At 33.8% G+C, this 21,160-nt stretch overlaps 1 protein-coding gene across 4 annotated transcripts in view; it reads left to right on the plus strand.

Moving 5' to 3' along the window:
- The window catches only part of DPP10 (dipeptidyl peptidase like 10), a 1,316,731-nt gene that overhangs the window by 985,841 nt on the left and 309,730 nt on the right, over window positions 1–21,160 (plus strand). For all 4 annotated transcript variants that reach the window (XM_045558744.1, XM_045558743.1, XM_045558745.1 and 1 more), the window contains exon 5: window positions 11,713–11,787. In XM_045558744.1, coding sequence (XP_045414700.1) covers window positions 11,713–11,787 — 75 coding nt within the window. The remainder of the gene's footprint in view (window positions 1–11,712; window positions 11,788–21,160) is intronic.

Genomic DNA, 21,160 nt, shown 5'->3' on the forward strand with positions numbered 1-21,160 from the left:
TATGTGAATGTGTGTATGTAAGTGTGTGAGTATGTTTGTGTACAGTATATTTAATTTCAACAGTATGAACGATTTATACTTTTCATCCACTTAATAATGTAACTTGAAGATCTTTTTGTATGAACCCTGTTATTTTTTTTCTAATGTAATTTAATGGTTACATAGAATTTTCTTGTACATTTTGTTTAATTATTTTCCTATTACACAACTGCTGAAAAACAAAACAAAACAAAAAAACCTTGACAGCCATGTTTCAAATATATTTGTAGGCTAAAATCATACCAGTAGTACTGGTGAATCAAAGGAAAGGTCAATTTGAATTGTATTAGGTAGTATCAAATTGCAGTATTCACATCCACCAATAGTATATGGTGTAATTACTTACCTGTTAGTCTACTCTTGTTATCATCGGGTATTGTCATATATCTTAATTATTATCAATTTGGCTGATGAAAAATAGCATTTAATTGTTATATTGATTTGCAGTTATTTAATTATGAGAAAGGTTAAGCATCATCTTTTTCATATATGCATTGTCAATTGGTTTGATTCTTTTGTGTATATGAGTTTCTTTGTATAAGCCTTTCAAATTGGGACTTTGCAAATGATACTCATGTGCAGTGACATTTTTTTTCTTTAGATATTTTTACTTATCCTGAATCTCATTGGAATTATTCATTCATCAGCATTTAGAAAATATGGTGAAAAACTGTTCTGGATTTCGAACCTTTTAGTAGACCTGTGTCTGTTATTAACTAGTCTGAAAAAATGAACGAATGAAAGAGAAGGAGAAACAAAAAGAAAACTTGCGTGACAATTTTTATAATGAACTTATTCAGCTATAACTACCTGTTCAATAAAAGTTAGAGGAATCATCTGCCCCATAGGCTTGGAAATGTTAACCCCTCAAATTTCCTTCAATTTTCCAAATGAAACAAAGTTAATATTAAAAAACCATGCAAACTGAACACCTTCATCAAGCATTAGAATTAATCCAACCCCTATATGGACATTTTAAAATATGAAGGAAAGAGACTGATCTTAGTATTCAGTATGTTTCAAAAAAGATTGCAACTATCAATGAACATTTCTGAGAAAGTGGACAATAGAAAAAAATGACTTTTGGCTTTGCATTATTAAAATGCAAGTAAATGTCAACTCAGCTGGTGAATATTTAATTTAGCTGCTAAGTGCAGGTTGAGGAGACCACCAATGCAGGCAACTGGGACTGTGAGACAAGAAAAGAGAAACTTGTTCTACTTCAAAGCAGGGAATTTGGCTCAAGACATTGAATCTGGAGGCAGTACCCAATTGTTCTTTATTGTCATTCTGCTGGATTTGACTTGATTGCATAGGTTCTCTTTCTTTCCGCAAGTAAGCAGAAAATTCTCATCACCAGGGAAGTAAACCTAATATTACTCTTTTCCTTTACTATTGCTCTTTGCTTTGGCAGACAAGGGTCATTTATGATATCTCTGTTTACCAAATGGATACTGACAAATGATCAAGAAGCAGCAAATCAATTTATTATTATGAATCCAGAGCATGAGGTGTGATATTCCATTTGGTCACATATTCAAGAAATATTGATGTTCAAAGCTGAAAACCTGAGCCTTGTTATTCTTTGTTTTTTCAAGTGAATTGCATATTTAGAATCTTCTCACTTGTCATATCCTCATTATTATTATTATTTTTTAGAGGCAGGGTCTCATCCTGTTGCCTGGGCTGGAGTGCAGTGGCACACTCATAGCTCACAGCAACCTCAAACTCCTGGGCTCAAGAGATCTTCCTGCTTCAGCCTCTCAAGTAGCTGGGGCTATAGGCACGTGCCACTACCCCTGGCTAATTTTTTATATTTTATAGAGACAAGGTCTCACTACATTGCCCAGGCTGGTCTCAAACTCCTGGCTCAAGCAATTGTCCTGCCTCAGCCTCCCAAAGTTCTGGGATTACAGGCATGAGCCACCATGCCTGGCCATATCCTTATATTTTTTGTTGTTTGTATCCTGTGTCTATTATAATCTCATGTTACAGTTAGAGAACACAGATATTTTAGCATATATGCAACCAATATGCTAAGTTGTAAATGATAAAGTATGGTGAAAAGCATTAGTTAACACTGAAAATGTTAATGTAATTAATATAAAATGCTTCCAAATCAATTAAAAAATGAACAAAAGGTATAAATATACTTCTCACCAAAAAATGTATTGTTCATAAACAAAAAGATCTTAACATAATTTATAAACAGAAATATTTATCAACAAAGAGACAGTATTTTGTACCTATCTTACTTGCACGGTTTAACCTTAATATTACCCAGTGTTAGAAAGAATGGAAAATATTTAATAGCGGAGCTTATTACTCATTGATAGAAGGAGTATAATTTGTGTTTTTACTTTGGGTAACAGTTTGTCATTATTTTGTGATGTAGAACATTCACATGCCCTACAACCCACAAATTCCTCCCTGGGTATGTACCATAAGAAAACAATTGCACATATAGATCAAGAAACAATAACAGGAAGGTCTGTTGAGCCACAGCTGTGAATAACTGCTCGTCTCCTCAACTTTAAGCTGTGCTTAACAGCTATTAATGGACTTTTCTGAGAAAATTGACAATAATGAACATCATTCAACTTTGGAGCATTCAAGTGAAAGTTTAGTAAAGTGACAACTCAACTTTTAAACTCATTCACTATGTAAATTATTTTTATTTCCCTGGGAGTCTGGCGAATGTCTAACTCAGTTTGCCTTGCTACAAATATATGTTCGCCTACATGATGTATTATTTAATCTTGGTTGATTTTGAGCTTTTAAAAGAAGCATCAGGCAGTGCATGATCTCCTTATATTTTCCTTTAACATTCAGCATTCTGTTACTGATTCATAGACATTTGCATTTAGCTATAATTCGTTTTTTTATGACTATAGGTTATCCCATTCTTTTCATGTAATTTTCATGGTTATATGATTTGCCATTCTTTTTATATATCATAATATAACTGTTGCTTATCTGATTCTCAAATTTAATTGGGCATCTTGTATTTTTATTTGCTAAATTTATCATGAATAACAAGTTAAGAGGCAAAAGTTATGATTAATCCAATTCAAGACAGAAAATGGAAAAGAACAAGTAAATATCTATATTTGTTTTGTGTTGCTATAAAGGAATGCTTGAGGCTGGGTAATTTATAAAGAAGTTTATTTGGTTCACAGTTCTATAGGCTGTACAAGAAGCATGTCACCAGCATCTGCATCAGGTAAGGGCTTCAGGAAGGTTCCATTCATGGTGGAAAACAAAGGGGAGTAGGCATGTGCAGAGATCACTTGGTGAGAGAGGAAGAAAGAGAGAGGGGAGATGCCAGGCTCTTTTTAATAGGCAGCTCTTTTGGAAACTAATGCATTCAGTAAATCACTACCAAGAGAATGGCACCAAGCCATTCATGAGGGATCTGACCCCATGAACCAAACACTTTTCGTGAGGTTCCACCTCCAACATTGGAGATCAAATTTCAACATAAGTTTGGAGGCATCAAACATTCAAACTATAGCAATATCACATATGATAGCATTGAGGAATAGTTAAGAATATATGAAATCTGCCACAAGTAAATACTATTTTTAATTAGTAACCTATGATTTCTCCTGTTATTTGGAGTTATTAATTATAGTACTCAATTAACAATGTTATAGCAAGTTTAAGATCCTTTGAACCATAGGAAAAATTGACCATCTGTCAAGAATTTACTCTTCAAAGTACTATTGTTCTCCAGTTCTATCTCATTTAAAAAAGAAAATTCAGCCAGGATAAAAAATTTTTAATTTTTTAATCAAATCAATATTTTACATTATAGCTTCCCTTTATTTTATGAACACAGGAATTGAAAAGCTTTTGGTAGCCATCTCTTTGTCACTACCAGAAATGAAATCATATTACTAACTGAAACACTTGAAATGTGCATATCATATTATAAAATAACTATATTATTTACATTTATGTAATCATACTCTCTAAAATCTGCCTGATGGAATATTATAAGAATGAATTTAAGTAATTTGCTATTGGACAACTGTAGTCCATCTGTCTTATTTTATAAACATATCAGACACATTGCATAAGGCCATGGTAAGGAAAACTTATCCAGAAATTCTTATGTGATATTTTTTAGGACTTCTATAGCTTTTGCTTTCTTTCTCTATCTTGTATCTTTAATGCAGCAGTACTTGAATGTAACACCATGATTTAAGAAAAGCATTTATTTGAAATATGATGATTAGACAGCACTAAGACAATTTGAAGAGTCATTAGACCAGCACAAACTGAACTTCAAAGAAATAATTTGCATAAATATGCAAGTTACAAGATCCCTTTCTTTCTTTTTTTCAGCCATATCTTTTCTAATTTATTGAGTTTTGGGTGGAGAAATACTGGCATTCTTTTCAAAGTCACCTTGTGTGCTCTGTTTTTTTTTGGGGGGGTTATTAATAGAATTCAGTGACCATTAATTTTTACCTTCTGTTAAAAATTGTTTTTAAATGTTTTAGTGTATGGCCTATGATATAAATCAATAGAATATTATTTTAGCTGTTTACATTTATTGAGCAATAAAGATATGTGTGAGGTAGTCTACATGGATTAGTAGGTACTGATTCAATAGTCTTAAAAAGTACTTCATTGAACCATGGCATTTTCTGCATTGAATTGTTTTATAAAATATTCCAGTATCAATAAAAGGCATGGTACCAAAAATATATATATAGAGAGAAACCATTGATTATACTTACACAACATAGATGTTGTGAGTATCACAAAAGAAATATAATTTAAGCACTATACTACTTGGTTAGGTAGCTAAGAAATGAGAACATGAAAAAATATACAATAAAAGATTTTATTTAAAAATTTTCTTCATACATACAGTTATAACTATAGAGAACAAAAGACAGCTTTGTTTAGAGCTAAAAGAAAAAAAAAAACCTATTTTCTTTTTTTCTGTTCCTCTCATTTGAAGCCAGGCAGTGAAAAAGAGCCCAGCATTGACATCATTCCATGGACTGCTGCCTTTCCAGCTTCTCTTAATGTCCCTTTTCTTATTTTCAAGTCAATAGTAACCCTTCTCCCTCCTGCCATCCTCCTAAGGCCAACTGGCTTTTTAAAACCCTTCCTCATGCTCAAGCCAGGTAATTTAATCATGTATAGACTGCACTGTGAAGGAATTTATTAGGAAAAAATATTCCTAATATATAACATGTTTAAAAATTCGTATTTTATTTTTCTAGAATGAGACATGACTTTCCTAAACATTTTTGTCAGGTATCAATAAACTAATAATGAGACTGGCTAGTGAGGGAGGATGTACCCTAAATAAATTATACATAAATGGTGTGTGTGTATGTATATGTGTTAAGGGAATTTGATGGGGTGGAGTTTGAGAGATTACGGAAAGGACCATAGGATCTATGAAGACCTACATCCTTGTTTTCATCATTCTCTAGCTGTTAAAGATGTACCCATTTATACTTTCAGGATTATTCAGCTGAAGTTCCTGAATCAGGATTTTTTTGCAAACAGAGATGCCTATAGATAGTTTTACCACCAGCTTGTTCCAAGATCAAGAACAATGCTCATCTCAACTGCACAGCTCCTGCTTTACCGTCATTTCTCAATTTCAAGGCAACCAAGTCCTCCATCCCAACTTGTGTTAATTTTAACCACATCTCTTATTCTCATCTTGTTCAGTCTTTTCTCAGCCTCGAGCCACACAAATGAATATTTTATATTTTCTGGCACATCTGACATTTAAGTTTGTGTTTAATGATTTCTTGCCATGATCTTTAATATCTGACATCTTGGAACACCATCATTATCTCATTTCTACCTCCAGTTATAATGTTTCTGACAAAGCTGAATCATTGCAATGGAGCCTCTTAATAGGGACATTACTGTGGCAATAAAAGATGTAAATTGCAGTTCTAAACAACCTGGAAGAGCAATCAAGAAACAGTGATCAATTGTTAGATGAACTGCACATATAATTATATACATGTGAGGTCAGATGAATCACTTGAGCTAAGAAGGACAGGGAAGGCTTAAAGGAGAAGGATTGGAATGATATTTTAGAGAAATATAATTTGAATAGGAAAAAGGGAAAAGTGAAGGTATTATAACAGGTGGAGCAGGTTGAACAAACTTATAGGAGGGAGAAAATATTCACATTTAAAGAATAAAAGTAATAGTAAATAATACTCATAATAACTGCATTTTACTGATCCACCCCAGATAGAACATGTCATTTGAGGGGATTTGTCACTTTTCTTTAGAGGTGATGCATTTGCATGGAACATCTAATACTCTGTATAAATGATTTTAGGCATCTCTCTTAAACTCTAGGCTTTTTATACACAAATCCTGTGCATTTCCTACAGGCTATCCTTTAGGGAATATAATCATGACATATATGGAATTGGAATGTATAAAATTTTCATCAGAATATGCATGTTTTTTCTTTTTTCCCCAAGTTATAATGTTACAAAAGTACAGTTCACCCAGTGATAAAAACTTGAAAACCCAGAGTCATTTTGTATACTTCCTTCTTTCTCAGTCTTCAAATCTAATCCTTAGATTCTTTTTTTCATTCATAATCTCCCTTGTACATGTCCCTTCTCTCACTGCCTCTGCTTCCTCCTTAACTTCATGGCATTGCTTGTCTAGATTGTCATGAGAGCTTCTTAGCAGATCTCATGACCTCAAGATATAAGCAGACCTAACCCATTTTCTACCCAACTTCCAAGGTAATAGCTCTAAATTTGAATCTGGTTTTGCTGCTTCCTTGGCTTTAGATTTTGCCATTCATGAGAACGGTGATTATCTCTGCCATATTTATGTTGATAATAATGTATGCATTATTAACATTAGCAGTAATTCATGCCACCGTCCCCCACCTTCCTGGGAATTGTTTTAAGCTACTTGTGCATTTTGTGAAGGTTACTCTCACAATGTAGTCTATAATTGCATTTAACTGGAAAACACTGGATCATGAAGTTTTTACTTACATTACTACCAAATCTACGAAAAGGATGCAATTCTGTTCTTTATACCTCATTGCATTGTCTTCTTTCCTATCATCCATGCTTATGGCAATCATTACTTTACCAAAAACTAGCAAAGTGGTAGCCCTTAGGCAGAATGTGGCCCTTTTATATATATATATATATACACACACACACACACACACACACACACACACACACACACACACACACATATATATGTACAATGATTGAATTACAATTTAAAAAGTCATGAGATTATAAGTTAAAATTTAGATTTCAAACTTTTCTTGAAAAAATTTGGAGAATCAGCATCAATATGTGCACTTTCCTGCAAGGCAGTATTTATCCAGGGCTGAGAAGCTATTGTACCTTCTAGACAGACAGCCTGATCACTCCTTTGATACTTTTCTTACTCAGATAGCTTCATTCTTACTCTGCATACCTAGTCATTTAAGTCATTTGGGTTTTGGACCCCTGGTCTACTATCGGCTATAGAGAGTCATGGTGTTTGTCTTATCCTGCCCAGTATCAGATGGAAAAGGCCCTAGCAGACTTTATTTCCCAACTTTGTAGCTTCTTCAGTGTCTACCATGGTGCTTGTCATCTAGTGAATGTTCAGTGCATGAGTATGTGTAGAACTGAATGAGACACACACATGACATAGAACAAAATGTTCCCAAGCTGCTTGAAATCACCTGAAATCATGCATTTGTTTCTCATCTTGATTAAATGTCTTGTCTTTTTGGTTTAATTGGTTTAGTTAATTGCCTGCATATTCATTTTACTTTGTTTATCCTACCTTGCCTTCCTTCAGTGGAAAGTTTCTATATGGCAGGATTCATTAATTTCATTGCCCTTCGTACCATATTGACCGTCAAAAAGTGCACTGGTAGGCATTGTTGCTGAAAAATGGGAATAAACACATGTAGAAATCATATCTGTATTTTTTTCATTTCAATGGTAATTAAGTTGTTAAATATGTAGGTAACATAATCACATTATTGGCAATAATAAACTTCCCAAAACACTAATTTGAAGCCATATCAAGTTGAGACTCAACTGGAACTACTTAATGTCTGTAATTAGGATAATGTTGACTAAGGGGTCTCCTGTGGCTACTAGGAAGAATTAATCCCCCCAGTGCAACAGATGATAACATCAGTGACTTATACTAAGAGGGTCTGGCCTAAGATTTCTAGCATTCCTTGGTCCCTTGACTAAGCTGCCAACATGTATTTCCTGCTTGTGTATCATCAGGAAGTTTGTTTGCTGCATCAGTAACCTGCTCGCAACTCTTTAAATTCAGAGAAGGTTCAGCAGTTTAGGCCCCTGAAAAGATATCTGGAAAGTTTCCCAGTTTGTGTGCTGCATAAGCTGGAGGCAGTATAGTGATAATTAATAAAGTGCCAGACTGGATAATTGTAGGAACTGTAAAAGATACTAAAATGTTGTTACCGGAGGCACAGACGCACCTGTGAAAGCGTGAAGTTAATTTGTGTGAGGAACATCAAATGGGGATGCATGCGGATGAGGGAGGTGAGATTTCCGTTAAATAATTCAGACTTCAGAGAAGCACTCTACCAAAAAAAAAAAAAAAAAAAAAATACCCAAAACCTGCTGGTGAGATAACGTGAGGCTTATGAAAAGAGGCACCTCCTGAATTGTCTTGCTTATGTGTTTCTCTGTGACCTTGAGAAAAGTTTAACAACTGTGATATTAGAGTTTTCTAATACCCACAGGACACACATGATGACATTACCTCTTAACCAATTTTTACATAACAATAGAACATCTGATACTGTCCCCTTAACCATCTCTTTAAGAATACACTTCCTGAGAGTCTAATGTGGGGAGAGACGACCTTGTGTCTACAATGTTACCTTAAATCCTCCCTAGATTAATTTCTATCAAATTGTAATACACAATAAGTTAAGGAGAGAGACACAGAGAAAGAGAGAAAATAAGGATACTTAGCTCACATTATTGCCCTGATGACTCTTAAGGATTGTTGATAAGTGCAAAGTTCTTAGTAACTTGCAGATCACATGATAGATGACTAACCAATAGTAGTTGCTAGTGTCAATTGTTGTTAATGCTGTTATTTTTGTTATTATTGAAATGGAGCTTTTAAAAAATAAAAATGAAAATTCTTGAGATGAATTATTATCATGAACACTCTTATCTTTGGCAAAATCCCCAAATTTTAGCATTGCGGTTAGATGGTATTCCTTTCTGACCACTCCATCCTCTTGCATATCTGGCTCAGAGATTAACAAATTATGTCATTCCAACAATAATTCTCTGATACCAATTGGGTGTCCTACTATTCAATTCAGTTCTGATACTAACTCTCTGGAGTTAGGGCAGACCCTACAAGTTTAGGGCAAAATCCCTTAATTTTGACACTAACTACCAAGAATTAGTGCAGACCCCACAGATGAAAAAGCTCAATTCCCCAAGACTGCCTCCACGTCAGATGCCAGCTCCAAGTCCCAAGTTCTGAGGACACCTGCATTCTGTCCAACTTGGCTGCAAATGAGAAGGTTCCTGTTACCCTCTTCAGGTTGGATAATTCCTTAGAATAACTCACAGAGCTCCAGAAACAGCTATACTTATGAGTATTAGTTTATCGTAAAGGCTACAAGAGAACAAACAGCTAGATGAAGAGGTACACAGGGTGATGCCCAAAAGGGTACTGAGCTCAGGAACTTCTGCTTTTCTTTGAGTTAGGGTACATCACCTTCCCAGTACATTGATGTGTTCGCCAACATTCAGAATAATTTTTTTAATCAGGGCCTCATTACTTAGGTGTGATTTATTAAATCACTGGCTAGAGGTTCAATCTAAAATCTTTAGCTCTTCGTCTCTATTAAGTCTTGGAATGGGGCTGCAAGTCTAACCTTACATTCACAGGGTTGAGGGTCATCTGATGACCAGCCCCACCCTGAAGCTATAAACTACCCCACCCCGTGCAAAAAGTCCTCTTTTGTCTCCTTACCATAAACTTACCATGTTGAAAGCAGTTTGCTATGAATAAGAAAAGACATTTTTATCCCTCAGGAGATTTCAAGGGTTTCTGGACCTCTGTGTCAGGAAACAGGGACAAAGAACAAATAATACTTTTTATTATTCCACCCAAACTTCCAAATGTTGATTAGTATGAGTTACCTATCCTAGTCATTGTGTTTTTGGGGTCCCTATGTTAAAAAAAAAAAACAACTCTTACTTCACCCTTTTCTGTTCTTCATAGAGAGGAATCTTGTGGAAACCACCCTCCCATAAGGTGCACAAAATTATTTATGTATAGATTTATATGCAAATACCATGCAAATTATCTCATTTGCTTAAAATTCGGATGCAATTTATTTTGGATTTTTTAAATATATTTTGGAGGTTTTTGATGTATCAATTCGTTTGCCCTCTCTTTAAATATGAATTAGACAAATATCTCTATTTCAAATAAAATCATTTCTCCATCCTCAACATATTTCTCTTTTGTTGTGTAGTTTAAATTCCTTCTGCCACCAAGTCTGTTCAATTGTTAGATTACAGGTTCAAAATCAGTCAGGTACAGGGTAGTTGTTGTTTGACATCAAATAGAACAATCAGTTATGTATTAGTGTTTTAATCTGTTTCACCTGGGAGTTTCTTTTAAAGAGAGTAATCTTTATTGCAAGTGTAGTCTTTATTTATAAATACTCAACCAGTAAGAACACAGAAACAGAAAATCATGACAAACAGAATGCCAATATTTCTTTTCATTTTAATACCACATGCAACTATAAAAGCATTTTGTTTACTTAAAATTTTCAGTGATCTTTTGACCTTTTTTTCCTAACAATAAAAATATTAACATACTCTTTAAGGTATAAAATGTAGAAACATGTATTAACAATTTTTTCTTACTGAAATGTCTAAGATGACCATTCTAAGTTTTTATATCCATCTGAATAATCATACATACATGCATACATATGTGTATATATAATGTAAAGCATGCCTTTGGCTGAAAGCACAATGGACTCCCCAAGGCTATTTGAGCTGCTCAAAGTTAAAACAGAGCCAGGTGACCATAGTTGGGTGAGGGAGCAATCAAGTATGCTGTTCTCAGCAGGATGTAAAAGTGTCCCTGGACCTCCCTTTCTACAATCAAGCCAAACCAATTCCTGTTGTCAGTGCTAAAATGAACTGTGCCAGAATCTCCCTCAGACCCTGCTCCACCAGCAGTTTGAAAGAAACATCTGACAGAGACTTGTGGTTTGGGGATTGGAAACCACCCAATCAGGGCTCAATTATTTTAACCAATCAGAACTGGACAAGTTTGAATCCTTCATTTGCATAAATGGACCTGATTGAGAATCGGGCCGCAAACTTTTCCTCTTTCAGCCAACACTACTTTGTTCTTTGGTGAGCGTGCTTTCACTTGTACTGAAGGCTGTTCCTCCCCAGTATGCACAAGTTTTTCTATAGAAAATTAATAAAGCCCTCCCTTTTCTTCTGAAGATCTCATGGTCTTTTGTTGATAATAAGAGGATTCCATTTCTGTAGTGCTATGAGAATTGAGATCTTTTTTGATATTTATATATCCAAATTCCTGTTAAAATCTATGTTATTAAGCTTTTAAGATAACACTTTCTTTTTTTTTTTTTTCCCCTAGATAACCTTCAAAGCCTCAAGACATTCAGTTTCACCGGATTTAAAGTATGTTCTTCTGGCATATGATGTCAAACAGGTAAAGGAGTAATCTTTGAGAAAACTTTTTCTTGTAATGCATTGTGGTGACAACTCATAACTTAGCCATCTACTCACCTAGGGAAAATCTGGCATGTCTAGTAACTACAGGAGGACACTGAAGACTACTTTGCACAAGAGAGGGTTGTAGATAATGTCCTTTCTTCCATACCTGGCTAGCAAATAATTGTGATAGTTTGTCGGGTGCCTGTGCTGATCTAAGTCATCTCTTTTCAGAGGGGAAGGTGGCAGCTTTTAGCAAATCCAACAAATGGGGAATTCTGAAATCTTCAGGATATACATACTTGAGTGTTCCCTGTATGTACAGGTTAGGGACTTTTCTACTGGCTGTGCCCTGAGCTCTAATGTATATTGGGAAAAGACTGGTGAAAACATTGATTCAGGTTGTGGTCAATGGATTATTTGGTGGTATTTGAATGTACGCTTTGGTGTTGTAGAAAATTCTGGTGAGAAATTAATTCTGAAGGAATGAAGTATTCTAATTGCAATTAGTGTTTCAACATTCCATGTTAGCTCCAAAGCACAATTAGAGCAATATGTGTGGTTGTTGAGTATTTTGTACTTAAATATAATTCACACGGCTAAAAAGCAAAGTAAATGTTGAAAAGGCAATTCAGCAGATTAGTATCTGTAAAGAATAAATGATTGGAAATCGTTCAAGAAAGTTTATGAGCTTGAAGAAGGACAATAAAAATTTATGGACTTAAGGCAGGAAGCCTCATATGATGCTTTGAAAGCCTTTGAACACATGGAATTTCACAGTTCAGAAGACCTGCTATTTGATTGTTTTAGTCTTTTGGAATACACATGTGCTTTATTTTTTAGAGGAGTTTTTTTTTTATTTAAAATAATTGATTTACACTGAAAAAGACAGGAAGATTATAATCAAAGGCATCTTTTCTTATTATATATTTTGGCCTTTTCCCTTAACATTTGCTCTATGTTATCTTTATTCATTGAGATTTTGTAAACCATATGCTATAGTAAGAAAAATAATTGACTTTATAAAGAAAAATGTTACAATAGCCTAAAAAGTTTTTAGCACAACATTATTGATCTGAATAATTTAAGCTTGAAATGACTGTTATATTAAACTGATCATGAATTTTTTTAAAAAATCAGGTTTTAGTAGCTATAGTAATCAAGACTGGAACTGGCAGAGTTATAGACACATGAGTCAATGAGAAAAAACAGAAAACACAGAAATAGACCCTCACAAATAGGCCTAATGGGTTTTTGGCAAAAGTGCAAAACAATTTAATGGAGGAAAGATACTCTTTTCAATGAACGGTGCTGGAGTAATTGGATATACATAGGCAAAAACCAAAACAAAACAAAAAACCTACAACAAAACTAAACACCATGTTGGGTCTCAGTCTCACACCTTATAGGAGTCCAAAGTGGGTCATGAATTTAAATGTAAAATGTAAATGTATAAAACTTTTAAGAAAAAAATAGAAAATGTTTGGGAGCTAAAGTGGTGGAAAAGTTAAACTGTTTATCAAAAGCACAGCCCACAAAAGAAAAAAAAAAAACTATTGCTCTGTGAAAGACTTCATTATGAGGATAAAAACACAAGTTATAGTCTAGAAGAAAATATTTGGAATTCACATATATGACAAAAGACCAAAGTTCATATATAAAGAATTCTTAAGACTGAACAGTTTAAAACAACAAATATAAAACATAACCATATCAATCAGAAAGTAGGCCCAGACATGAAGAGACATTGCACTGAAGAAGATATACAAATGGCAGACGTGCACATGAAACTACTTCAAAATCATTAGCTGTTAAATATTTATTTAAATTAAATTAAAACCACAATGAAATATGACCACAAATCTATCAGAATGGCTATAATTAAATAAAAACAAAAGAGAAAAACAGTGACAACACCAAATGATGGCAAACATGCAGAGAAACTGGATCGCCCATACATTGCTGTTGGGAATGTATAATGTTATAGCTACTCTGGAAGATATTTGGTGGTTTCTTTAAAAACTAAGCATCCAACTGCCATCTGACCCAGCAATTGCACTTTGCTGGGCAATTGCTCTAAGGCATTTGTCCCAGAGAAATAAAACTTTATGTCCACACAAAAACCTGCACACAAATATTTATGGCAGCTTTATTTATAATAATCAAGAACTGAAACAACCCAGATGTTCTTCAGTGAGTGAACGGTTAAACAAATTGTGGTACATGGATACCATGGAATACATATTCAGCAATAAAAAGGAACAAGCTTTTGACGTACGCAGCAACCTTGATGAATCTCCAGAATTATGCTGCATGAAAAAAGCCAGTCCCAAAATATGCTTGTTTGTATGATCCCATTTATATAACATTCCTGAAATGACGAAATTACGGAAATGGAGAACAGATTAGTAGTTACCAGGGGAAAAGGAGGGAAATGGGAGTGACTTTTTTTATTTTATAGAACAACAAGAGTGATCTTAGTGGAGATAGAATTGCTCTGTATCTTGATTATATAAATGTCAATATCCTGGTTGTTGTCTTATACTAGAGTTTTGCAAGATATTACCATTGGGGCAAACTGGGTAAAACATACATGAGATCTCCCAGTATTATTTCTTACAACTACATGTGAGTCTATAATTATCTCAAAATTAAAGATATTAATTTATAAAAAGCTGTAATTAAAGAAAATTTCCTAAAATAAAATTTAATTTTTAGAAAAATCAGGTTCAACTTACTTCATCAAATGTATGAATTATGCAAAATCTTTGACATCTTTTGCCTCAAACAAGTTAAGGAAAGAAGTGAGAAAGATTTTAGTAACCGTTTCCATATTTATAGTTTTATGCAAATCTGACACAATTTTCAACACTTTGTGGAAAGTTAAATCAGTTAAAAATAGTAAAAGATAATCAATTATTAAACATACTAGTGTTATTAGCTTGAAAGCTTTTGCATCCCTATCCATGTCATTCAATGTCCATCTAGAAGAACAATTTTTAGTATTTGCTTTCAGTGAAGTTGGTTAACTATGCATGAAAAGTAAAACTCTATTTTTATGTCAGACCATCCCAGATAGTATCATTAATGACCGCACTGCAACCACAGAAACTGAAGATACTTTTTATCATATTTTTAAATACTAAATTTTTATAATTTAGGTTTATCTTTAAAAAATATTGACTATAGAGTATAAAACTAGGTTAACTTTTAACATTTTGACAAATTGTCAAGACCATATGAAAAGATAGTTAACAACAAAAATATTTACCTATGGACCAATCTTCATATTCTCATATCTTTTCTTTCCTTAAGGAAAAATAAAGATACTTTATGACAGAACAATCTCTGGAAGTAAAAGGATGCTACTATTTTAATAAATAAAAAAGGATCTAACTAAGTTTCATCATTTTATATCACTTCATTCTTTTATTCATTTTATTTATTCATCATCTACCAGGTGCAAATTGCTGGGTTAGACATTATGTGGGATGTTTGTGCATACACATATAAAATTGAACTCTCTCCTTCAGGAAACTTACAATCAGGTAGAGGTAATATGACACAAGCATTTATATCCTCAGCGTACAGCGTGAGTGATGTATCTATCATATGAGTGGTAATATCAAAGCATAGAGAAAATTTCCACTCAAGGTAACCATGTTGGAGAGGGAAGCATATGCTGGGCCTTGAGGAGCGGATAGGTAGAGATGAATAGAAAAACATTCCAGGTGGGCAGACACCATGGAACTTTAAGGAAGCAGCATTAAGTCTTTGAGGGGTAGCAGGCAGTTCAGACTAAGTAGGCCATTGTTGACAATTCAGAAAGGAAAAACCAAACCTGTAAACTTGGTTGAGCCCAAATTACAGAAGAACTCATTCTTTTCTATACAGTTTATACTGAGATAGCAATTTGGGGTCATTGATTGTGTCAGAGTAAGTAAATGCCATGATCGCTCTATGTGTGTGTGTGTGTGTGTGTGTGTGTGTGTTTATTGCACACACTCGTGCACGCACATGGCTATAATGTCCGTTAACAAAGATGAGAAAAAGCAGTAATACAAAATCTAACCGCCCAAACACAACCATTTAAATTATTTTGGTGTGTTTTATTCCTTGCGTTTCCCTTTATGTATAAAAGTAGGGATATAGGAATTATTCTATATTAAGCATTGTGTTAGGCATATGCTATTATCCCTATTTCAGACAGGAGAAAAGCTACTTTCAGAAAAGCTGGAAAATGCAGGATCAGACGGATTTTGAAATTTACCCAAGGTTTTTCAATTGGGAAGAAATAGCTGCACACTAGTGAAGTGGCCTGCACTTTGATTTCATCTTTATCTTCATCATAAGGCAGAAGGTCTGAACAAGAAAAGCTCAAAGGCTGGATTTCCAAAACTTACATATTTTCATATTATTGGACCTTAGTTGTTGCTAATATTCCAGTTTAAAAAGGTTTTGAAAATATTTTTCATATATTCCTTTTTCCCTGAATTTAATATTTCAGTGGGATGCATTTTCAGACATAGAATTTTTGAATGAAAGGATATAGCACATATCTTTAATGAAGTGAAGTTCACATAACAGAAAATTAACTATGTTAAAGTTCATAATTCAGTGACATTTAGTACATTCACAATGTATATAAACACCACCTCTACCTAGTTTCAAAATACTTGAGTCAACCCTACAGAACACACTGTGCCAATTAACCAGTCATTCCCCATTCTGCCCACTCTCAATCAGTATTCTGATTTCTGTCTCTATGTATTTACCTATTTTGGATATTTCCTATAAATGAAATCATATTCTATGTAATCTTTTTGTCTAACTTCTTTCACTTAGCATGTTTTCAAGATTTTTGCACATTGTAGCATGTATAGTATGTCATTCCTTTTTATGGTTGAATAATATTCCATTGTATGTGTGTACCACAATTTGTTTATCTATTGATGAACATTTGGGGTTTTCCCATTTTTTGACTATTACGAATAGAGCTGCTATGAATGTGTATGTACAAGAATTTTTAAAGTATCTGTTTTGTGTTTTGAGGGTATATATTGAGGAGTAGAATTGCTGGGTCATATAATTGTAAGTTTAATTTTTTGAGGAACCACCAAACTGTTTTCCAATGTGGCTGCACAATTTCACATTACCACCAGCAATATATTAAGAGTTCCATTTTTTCTATATCCTCACCAATGATGTTTATTTTCCATTTTTCTTATTATAGCTATTCTAGCATGATGAAGTGGTTTCTCATTGTGGTTTTTTTGATCAACAGCTGACTTCTATGGGTTCCTTATTGGGGCTCTGTATGTTACTTAGTCTGTGTTTGTGGAACTAGAGCAGTCATTCTCGACCCTGGCTGTACATTAGAGTCACCCGGAGAGTTTTAAAAATTATTAATGCAGAGATCCTTCCCTGCAGAAACTCTGATTTAATTGGTCTGGGGTATAGCCCTAACTTTAGAGTTTTAAAAACTCCCCAGGAGATTGTAATGTATAACCTGTGTTGAAGACCACTGAATTTAAGTGAACGGGTCTCTTCCACCTGTTGAAGACTTTCCAGAAAAAAAAAAGACTTTTCAGAAAAAAAAGAGAGTAGAAATAAAAATAAAAATAACAACATTTTTATACTACACCTACTTTGTGCCAAAGGCTTTTTTTTTGTACAACCCTAATTCTTACAACCTCCTTAATTCTTAACGTTCAAGAGCAGTTTGTGTTATTCTTATTTTATTGATGAAAACACAGAGGCTAAGGAGACTTCGCAAACTTGCCTAATATGATTCAGGATTGAAAACTTTTCTTCTGAAACAGTGGGTTGCAATGTCCAGGCTCAGCATAGCATCATCATAGCCTGGGAACTTATTAGAAATGCAGATTCTCTGGTTCCAGCCCAAAGCCATGGAAACAGAAATTCTAGGAGTGAGGCAATCTGAGGTTTGACAAGCCCCCCAGGGGAGTCTGATGCACATTCAAGACTTAGAACCAGTGATTCAGAGGAACTAATTTGTTAAAACACAAGAGCTCTACCTGAGAATAAAGCTAAACAACCAGAACCTAACCATATATAGGGCAGAGATTTAGAGAAAATGTCATTTAAGAAAGACGATCTACCATTTTCTTCTTTAATGTTTCACAATCATTTGTTCCTGGATTTAATGTCCAATTGTTCCTTTCTGACCTTGAACACTGGTCTTGCCCAATTTACCCTTCAAGGTTAATTCTTGATCTGTCATATTATAATTACAGATGGCGTAGTGGGGTATGCATAAAATTTGGAGCAAAATATGCATTTAAAGTCAAATTATTCCTATTTAATTTTTTATGGAAGTGTAACATACATGCAGGAGCGTGTACATATTATGAGAATAGTCTGATGAATTTTTATGAACTGAACAGAGCCCTGGGAATGTCAGCCAGATAAAGCAGCAAAACGTTGCTCTACTCCATTGCTACCCATCAGGAGGGAGAACACTGTCTACATCTGTAAAGATTAGTTTTGCCTGTTTTTGTACATTAGGTAAATAAATTCATATAATAGATACTCTTGCATAGCCCCTCTTTTGCTCGACAATACATTTATAAAATTTATCCATGTTTTTTAATACTTGGGTAATAGATTTAATACTTGTATAAGATTGTTCACTCTCACTACTATATAGTATTCCATTGCACATATCACCATTTATCCACTCTACTGTTGATTGGACTGTAAAAAACATCTACATGTACTTGAATAATAGATTATTATGTGGATTATTTCTCCGATCACTCCTTTTCCCATCCACTAGTCTGCTTCTCTTTTGGCACCTATTTTAAAAAGGGATCCTATGACCTAAACTTATGTACCCCCATGATGAGCTGAAATAAAAAAAAAAAATAAATAAATAAATAAATAAATAAATAAATAAATAAAAGCCATCAAATAAAAATTCTTTATAAGAGCTATAAAAAAAAACTGTATCTCACTATGGCAACTATATTTCTACAAAGCCTCCAACAAATATTGCTATAAAATATTGTATAAACAAACAAAAAAAAGGGATCCTATGAAAGGGAGAAAACATTTGTTGAGTACTAATAGTGCATCTACCAAGGGAAGTATGATTGTCAATTTAAACCTCCCAAAGTCCCTGCTCTTTGGCTATTGACATCATAGTTTATAGAGGAGGGGGAATTGGAGATGTTAACTAACTTGCTCAAGGGCTCCAGTTCACAGGTGTAGAGCTGGGACTCAATCCCATTTTTCTAGCTCCACAATATTTTGATTACACTGTCATTTTGAGAAAATTCATATATATCTTCATGGATTTACTCTGTACTCTGACATTATTTTCCCATTTACTTGAAATCATATCAACTGGATTTTAATTAATTAATGGGGAGAAAAATGAAACGTATTACATATATTATTTTCAATACTCTATTATATTTCTCTAGGCTATACAGGCTACACAGGCAATAGACTTTATTTTTGTGTCTGTTTATTTGAAATTGTTTCTCAAAAATTGCCAACTAAATCATTGTGGGTTGCTTTTCAATGCCATAAAATTAAAAATATTTTTAAAGAACAAAAGCATTCCAAAATATGACAAAATCATGATATGATAAAACCTTGATGATAAGAATATTTGTGGTGAAGATTTCTCATTTAGTATTTTGACATTTCTCATATCAAACTAAATTATTTTTCTGTTATTCTGAATTATGTTATATAAACAGTTTGAATTTAGTCATTAAACTATTTTATTTTATATATTATCCCAATATATTTGGAATTATTGGTCTATTGAAATTAACAATTGCATTTATGCCCTTCTTAAAAAGTGATGTATAACATTTTTTTAAAGACAAAGATGCAGTGCACTGTATTACAAAAAAGCAAGGGAAAGCTTTGCAGGATGAAATCGTTTCTACTATAATGTTAGGACACACTGACTTTGATTCCAATTATATGAAATGTTATTCTCTCCCCAAAACTCCATTCTTCTCCTTTGTAGACTTGAATTACAAAATATTGTATTCCATTGTATTTTGAATTTTGTTAATAAAAAGTTTGTAGAAAAAAAAAGACAAAGATGAAGTAGAAACTAATTTTTTAAAAATTCTCTTTAAAGTAATTTTCATTTATGGAGTTCTCATTTGGATTTAAAATACACATTAAGTGGACAAATTATTTACTTTACAGTATCAACTTCTTTTTTATTATGTCCTATGTTTGTGGTCAGAAACTAATTAAATTTACTACTGTTTCAGCAGAATTAGAACTGTCCTTTATGCATAATGGGACATAAATCTGCATAAGAGGTAGCTTTTCCCAAATACAAAAGTGAAAGTTGACTGAATCTTTTAAACATTGTCTAGTAGAGGGAACAAATCAATTACACCTGGGCTGCATGTGTCGTGTTGGTCTGTGTCCTCTAAACTTGATGCTCTGCAAAGGAACAGTATTATTAATCCTCTGGAGTCAGATGCAGTTGTTTCAGTTTAGGTCTCTACTAGTTTGTAGCTCTGTAGACAAAATCCTTTTTATGATAAATATCTATTTTAACTAAGAAGTAATTGCTGTAAAATGAATCCTGCATGCACTACCGCTTGAAAAAGTAACTGTACTCTAGTGAATTATCTAATTAAATTCTGGGCCTTAATACTTCAGTGCTTTAGAATTACAGACACATATTAAAGAAGTCTGTAGGAGTACATGATCTGGTCCTGGGATTGTCTAGCCTGTTAAGCTAGACACTGTAAGCTTCATACACTTGGGGTGCGCTAATATTTCAAATAATCCTATTAATAATAAACTCACAGAAAGCACAGTGTGGGAAAGTGACTGGACTTAAACATATGGGACTTGGAGTTCATCCTGAAATCCTCTTGCCTTCTGGTTCCCATAGAATGTGTACCTTTGCTTGTTTGTAGCTGCTGCTGCTGCTAAACTGCCTCTCTACTTAACTTTCTTCTTCCCGAAGGGAGATAATAAGTCATGAAAAATATGTTAGTATCAATTTTAGATTTTTTTTTCTTGGTTAAAGCAAAAAAATCAAAAGTCCCTAGGAGGGGGTATAAAAGGAAGGAAAGAAGGAAGGAAGGAAGGCGGGAAGGAAACTTGAGAAACATGTTTGGAAGCCAGTATTTACAACTTTTCCTTTTTGTGATAGCTATTAATGTTTGTATCAATTTATCACCTGCAATTGAACCACATGCTCTGAAATAGCATTGTTCTTTTCATTTTGAAAGTACTCTATGTCTATTCTAGAGAATCCAAAAATACTGAAAAAAACAAAGGAGACAAATGTAATCCCTATCTCCACCTCTTATAGAGAAAACCACTGTTAATATAATGGTTTATCTCACCCAAGTCTC

The sequence above is a fragment of the Lemur catta genome, chromosome 8, assembly GCF_020740605.2.
Source record: "Lemur catta isolate mLemCat1 chromosome 8, mLemCat1.pri, whole genome shotgun sequence".
In the NCBI taxonomy this organism is placed as follows: Eukaryota; Metazoa; Chordata; class Mammalia; order Primates; family Lemuridae; genus Lemur; species Lemur catta.